This window comes from Salvelinus sp. IW2-2015, linkage group LG27 (genome assembly GCF_002910315.2).
Source record: "Salvelinus sp. IW2-2015 linkage group LG27, ASM291031v2, whole genome shotgun sequence".
Taxonomy (NCBI): Eukaryota; Metazoa; Chordata; class Actinopteri; order Salmoniformes; family Salmonidae; genus Salvelinus; species Salvelinus sp. IW2-2015.
The window spans coordinates 1,012,656-1,019,082 of NC_036867.1; the positions used below are offsets into that span (position 1 = coordinate 1,012,656).

Genomic DNA, 6,427 nt, shown 5'->3' on the forward strand with positions numbered 1-6,427 from the left:
GAATTGGACCATTTTCCTGTCCTGCTCAGCATTCAAAATGTAACAAGTACTTTTAGGTGTCAGGGAAAATGTATGGAGTAAAAAGTATATCATTTTCTTTAYTAATGCAGTTAAGTAAAAGTAAAAGTTGTTAAAAAAATAAATAGTAAAGTACAGATACCCCAAAAAACGACTTAAGTAGTACTTTAAAGTATTTTTACTGAAGTACTTTACACCACTGGTCCTTTACTTGAAGTTGTAGCCAAAGCATAAATTAGACAAACCACTTGGTTGGGAGATATTGTAAAGATGTTTCCTAATTTATGATGTCCCATGAGATTTTCTGTTTTCACAGTTCCAGGTGAAAGCTATGAGCCTTTATTGATGTCACTTGTTAAATCCACCTCAATCAGTGCCTTTGAACAGGGTATGGTAGTAGGTGACAGGCGCACCGGTTTGAGTGTGTCAAGAACTACAACGCTGCTGGGTTTTTCACGCTCAACAGTTTCCCGTGTGTATCAAGAATGGTCCACTATCCAAAGGTTATCCAGTCAACTTGACACAACAGTGGGAAGCATTGGGGTCAACATGGGCCAGCATCCCTGTGAAACATTTTCGACACCTTTTAGAGTCCATGCCCTGACAAATTGAGAATGTTCTGAGGGCAAAAGGGGGTGTGCAACTCAATATTAGGAAGATGTTCATAATGTTTTGTGGACTGTGTATGCAATTGTATACAAATGTAAGCAAGGTTTGAAATTATTAGGTTTTAGTCCAATATCTATTTGGGCTTCTTGTGGTAAATTTGCAGTCTACAAGTTATATGTAATTATGCTCCGGCCCCTTGACTAACCACTCAATAAGAAACCCTGCCCTACTACTTCAGGTAAGGATTGGTAAAGGGAACTGATCCTAGAACTTGTGCAACTCCTTTCTCTTTCCACTGAGCACCACTCAAAGTATTTGAAGCAATAACAGCACACCAGACACGGCTTAACCAATCAAAGCACTTTATTGCACTGTATAGTGTGATGTTGAGCCAATGGCAGGCTCTTATAAAAGTGTCATTTTTATATTTTCATCATGTGTACAAAACAATCACACACACCTGTACCATACAAAATCAACACTATTTACACACAATACACGCTCGCACGCGCACACGCACACACCCAAAATGCAGTCTCTCTCACCTCTCTCACCTCTCTAGTTTCCGTACCAGGCTTAACCCTACCTACAAGACTCCTCTCTCTCTAACACACAGTCAGGGGGCTCCCGAGAGGCGCAGCGGTCTAAGGCACTGCATCTCAGTGCTAGAGTAGTCACTACAGACCCTGGTTCAATTCCAGGCTGTATCACAACCGGCCGTGATTGGGAGTCCCATAGGGCGGCGCACAATTGACCCAGCATCGTCCGCGTTAGAGTTTGGCCGGGGTAGGCCGTCAATGTAAATAAGAATTTGTTCTTAACTGACATGCCTAGTTAAATAAAGGTTAAATAAAACATTTAAAAATAGTACCATCACCATTCTCTAGTACAGAATAACAAGCAAATAAATACGTCATGATATGTGTGTTTTTCATACATGGCATTATATTATAGCTCTGAGACAAAAGTAGCTGAAAACATGAATTAAAATGAGATGTGTTGTGATTATGATGATAAAACAAACTCAGGAGTCTGAATGTAAACAAATAGGTGCATTAGGTGCACCCCTACCTTCACGTACGAATTGCCTCGACTGGCCRGCACATTGACTCGGTGCCGGTACCCCCTGTATATAGCCTTGTTATTGTTATGTCATTTTATTGTGTTACTTTTGATTTTATTTTTTACTTTCATTTATATTGTCATTTTTTTCTTAACTCTACTTCTTGAACTGCATTGTTGGTTAAGGGCTTGTAAGTAAGCATTTCATGGTAAGATCTACACCTTTTGTATTCAGCGCATGTAACAAATAAAATGTGATTTGATTTGATTAAAATTAGCAGGTTGGCATTTACTGTCATGAGTCTTGCCCTAGAGGCAGCTCTGCAGAGTGGTCACTAGCTGGAATAAAATCAGATTTMAAACCTTAACTCTAATCTTAACCACACTGCTAACCCTAATGCCTAACCCTCAACTTAAATTAAGCCCAAAAAAGCACATTTTTGATTTCATGAATTTTTACATTATAGACAATTTTGACTTCGCAGCTGGCCCATCTAGCAAAAACCACTCAGTTCTGCCTCTAGGACAATACTCATGGCAATAAACAGTAACATGAAATTATGTTTTTCACAGAAAAGTTGATAACAGAGACTGATAACATAGACGATGCCATAAGTGATCATTTTATGACTGATAAATACATTTCTTCTAAACTCTTTTGTTTTCTCTTTGTTAGAACACTTTACTGTGGATGTTAGAACACTTTACTGTGGATGTTAGAACACTTTACTGTGGATGCGTCCCAAACGGGGGCTTCTTTTGTATATAGTGTCCTATTTATGATCATGGTTCCAACAGTGCACTTTAAAGGGAATAGGCTAACATTTCAAATGTATCTTGTGTTTCTGGTCCAGAGCTGGGCTTAACAACTCCTATTTTCCTCTGCTACTTACTGGGCTCTCTTAGCAGAATCACATATTACCATAATAAAATGCTTACAATGGTCAAACAATGTTGGATAGAAACAATTGTGTACTTCTAACAGGTTAACTTGGCATTTAGGAGTTAATTGGCTTTAGGAAACAAATCGTTAAGGATGTATGTGATTCTTATAAGAGGAGTGCACTGTATCACATTCATTCACGCGCACGCACGCACGCACGCACACGCACACACACACACACACCGCAGGTGGAGAAAGCTGTATAACAGGCCCTCAGTGTGTTTCAGTTCTCGCCGTATAGATAATTTTGTTTATGTACAATATTTATATTTATACACTAATCTGAACCCCCTGTCTTTTTCTGACAATATACTTTAATAACTTAATTTTTCATGTCTATTTCATTAAGATAACAGAAATGTTCAGAGATATTTTCTCTCTCTCCTAACAACCAGTGGTGTAGTCAGTACACAGTGTTCCTCTAAGGCTTTGTACAGCGACTTCCTGTCTAGGTGTCAGGTTTAACCGGGGGTGCAGAAACAGCCATACCTCCACCACAGCACAACTAAAGGATCAGACAACTGGCACCACACCATATGACCATGTGCAGATTCAAAAATACAGTACGTCTTGATTTAAAATGAACACCAGCGATATACACGCACGTACGCATACACACACATGCTAACACACACATCCCCCTCTCTTACATCCACCCACACCCCCACCCCCCCGGATGGGGCGGCTGGGTTACATGTTATAAGCCACGTAGATGGGGTCTAGCTGGTCCTGTAGGAAGCCGTCCCGGAGGTGCATGCGCTGCTTCTCCCCGCGAGAGTTGATGGGGATCACCCCGATGTCCGTTACCACGACGACCCCAACGATGAGGTAATGCTCTTCCAGCACCGCCTTGGTCACCATGGGAACCAGGTCCAGGGCTTCCTGTTCCGAGCCTTCTAGTTCTATTACGACTACCAGCAGGTTAGTCCAGGGAAACACCGCACTGTTGCACAACACACACACACACACGCACACACACACCCACACACACACAGATGAGTCATTTGGAACTATAGTGTTTCTACCTATATAAAGAAGAGAAATAGGAACAGCTTTTGTGTTGTTTCTGATGTTTAGTGACGTACCATTCCATGATGCTCTGGTGCGTCCTGATGACGGAGGTCTCGATGTCTATAGGATGATACCTCATCCCCCTCAGCTCCATGGCCTCCTCCAACGCGCCCACCACATACAGCGCATCATGTCTCTCTGGGGACGGAACACAGAGAAAGATGTGTGTGTATGTCTGTGCGCGAATAATGTGTGTCTGTATATGTTTTTATGTGTGTTTTTGTGTGTGAGTTTGTGTGTGTGTATACCTCCGCTGGCATCAGTGAGTTCAGTACGTCGTAAGAAGCCCAGGTATCCGGTGCGAGCCCAGACGGTGGATGTGTCTCCGAAGCTGAGTCTGGAGGTGAAGTGATCAGACTGAAGGACCTCCTCTCCATAACCACTGTAATATCCACTGCCATTATGGGCACTGTGCACCCAGATCTAGAGAGGGGAGGGGCAGAGAGAGAGATTGAAATTAATTTTAAATGATCTCTCTCTCTCTCTAGCATCTTTACTGGGGCAACATAAAATCCTGAAACAAGTTTATTAAATCAATCAGTTTGTGTGTGTGTATGCTGACCTCTCCTAGGTGGGAGTCTCCCAGGGGTCCCTTAGTCTCTGGGTTGGCGATGATGATGCGGACACCAGGTAGGATCTGAAACAGTAACCATAATTACATTACAATGCTTTCTTCTCCATGTAAAGCATATATGAGATATTCTGGTCTATCTGTAGGAGAGCTGCAGCGAACAACACAGTCGGGAGCTCTAGAAGCTGAGTCTTACTGAACCACACAGTCAGGAGCTCTAGAAGCTGAGTCTTACTGAACCACACAGTCAGGAGCTCTAGAAGCTGATATCTTACTGAACCACACAGTCATGAGCTCTAGAAGCTGAGTCTTACTGAACCACACAGTCAGGAGCTCTAGAAGCTGAGTCTTACTGAACCACACAGTCGGGAGCTCTAGAAGCTGAGTCTTACTGAACCACACAGTCAGGAGCTCTAGAAGCTGAGTCTTACTGAACCACACAGTCAGGAATCTAGAAGCTGAGTCTTACTGAACCACACAGTCAGGAGCTCTAGAAGCTGTCTTACTGAACAACACAGTCAGGAGCTCTAGAAGCTGAGTCTTACTGTACCACACAGTCAAGATATCTAGAAGCTGAGTCTTACTGAACCACACAGGCATGAGCTCTAGAAGCTGAGTCTTACTGAACCACACAGTTAGGAGCTAGAAGCTGAGTCTTACTAACCACAGAGTCGGGAGCTCTAGAAGCTGTCTTACTGAACAACACAGTCATGAGCTCTAGAAGCTGAGTCTTACTGAACCACACAGTCAGGAGCTCTAGAACCTGAGTCTTACTGAACCACACAGTCAAGATATCTAGAAGCTGAGTATTACTGAACCACACAGGCATGAGCTCTAGAAGCTGAGTCTTACTGAACCACACAGTTAGGAGCTCTAGAAGCTGAGTCTACTGAACCACACAGTCAGGAGCTCTAGAAGCTGAGTCTTACTGAACCACACAGTCAGGAGCTCTAGAAGCTGAGTCTTACTGAACCACACAGTCAGGAGCTCTAGAAGCTGAGTCTTACTGAACACACAGTCAGGAGCTCTAGAAGCTGAGTCTTACTGAACCACACAGCAGGAGCTCTAGAAGCTGAGTCTTACTGAACCACACAGTCAGGAGATCTAGAAGCTGAGTCTTACTGAACCACACAGTCAGGAGCTCTAGAAGCTGTCTTACTGAACAACACAGTCAGGAGCTCTAGAAGCTAAGTTACTGTACCACACAGTCAAGATATCTAGAAGCTGAGTCTTACTGAACCACACAGGCATGAGCTCTAGAAGCTGAGTCTTACTGAACACACAGTTAGGAGCTAGAAGCTGAGTCTACTGAACCACAGAGTCGGAGCTCTAGAAGCTGTCTACTGAACAACACAGTCATGAGCTCTAGAAGCTGAGTCTTACTGAACCACACAGTCAGAGCTCTAGAACGAGTCTTACTGAACCACACAGTCAAGATATCTAGAAGCTGAGTCTTACTGAACCACACAGGCATAGACTCTAGAAGCTGAGTCTTACTGAACCACACAGTTAGGAGCTCTAGAAGCTGAGTCTTACTGAACCACACAGTCAGGAGCTCTAGAGCTGAGTCTTACTGAACCACACAGTCAGGAGCTCTAGAAGCTGAGTCTTACTGAACCACACAGTCAGGAGCTCTAGAAGCTGAGTCTTACTGAACCACAGAGTCGGGAGCTCTAGAAGCGGAGTCTTACTGAACCACACAGTCAGGAGCTCTAGAAGCGGAGTCTTACTGAACCACACAGTTAGGACTCTGAAGCTGAGTCTTACTGAACCACACAGTCAGGAGCTCTAGAAGCTGAGTCTTACTGAACCACACAGTCAGGAGCTCTAGAAGCTGAGTCTTACTCAGTCTTAGTACACTCATGAAACTTTCTGACGCTAAATGTTCAAACATAACACAGGACCCACCTTTCCTGACTCCATGAGAGGGAGACTGTGAGGAGAACCTCTCTCCACCAACCGAACCCTGAGAGACAAACAAACTGTTATTCAAGTTAATTGGTTAATCTGATTGGTTGTTGCTGTGACTGACAGGCAGAAATACCTATCATGTCGCAGAGCTCTCATGTCCACGTAAACTGTAGTAGGGTCTGGTCCGGAGGTGCCCTGTAACCAATCACAGGACAGGGTGACCATGTTATCGCACACGCACA

The 6,427-nt window shown here is 43.6% G+C and overlaps 1 protein-coding gene across 1 annotated transcript in view; it reads right to left on the reverse strand.

Annotated features, from left to right (window-relative positions):
- Positions 1–3,322: 3,322 nt before the first annotated feature.
- Positions 3,323–6,427, reverse strand: part of LOC111953581 (disco-interacting protein 2 homolog C-like) — a 39,664-nt gene continuing 36,559 nt past the window's right edge. Inside the window, exons 18-25 of the mRNA XM_070435654.1 lie at positions 6,183–6,240; positions 5,854–6,040; positions 5,584–5,770; positions 4,939–5,160; positions 4,266–4,340; positions 3,952–4,126; positions 3,718–3,841; positions 3,323–3,575 (exon numbers count right to left, since the gene is read on the reverse strand). Coding sequence (XP_070291755.1) covers positions 3,323–3,575; positions 3,718–3,841; positions 3,952–4,126; positions 4,266–4,340; positions 4,939–5,160; positions 5,584–5,770; positions 5,854–6,040; positions 6,183–6,240 — 1,281 coding nt within the window. The remainder of the gene's footprint in view (positions 3,576–3,717; positions 3,842–3,951; positions 4,127–4,265; positions 4,341–4,938; positions 5,161–5,583; positions 5,771–5,853; positions 6,041–6,182; positions 6,241–6,427) is intronic.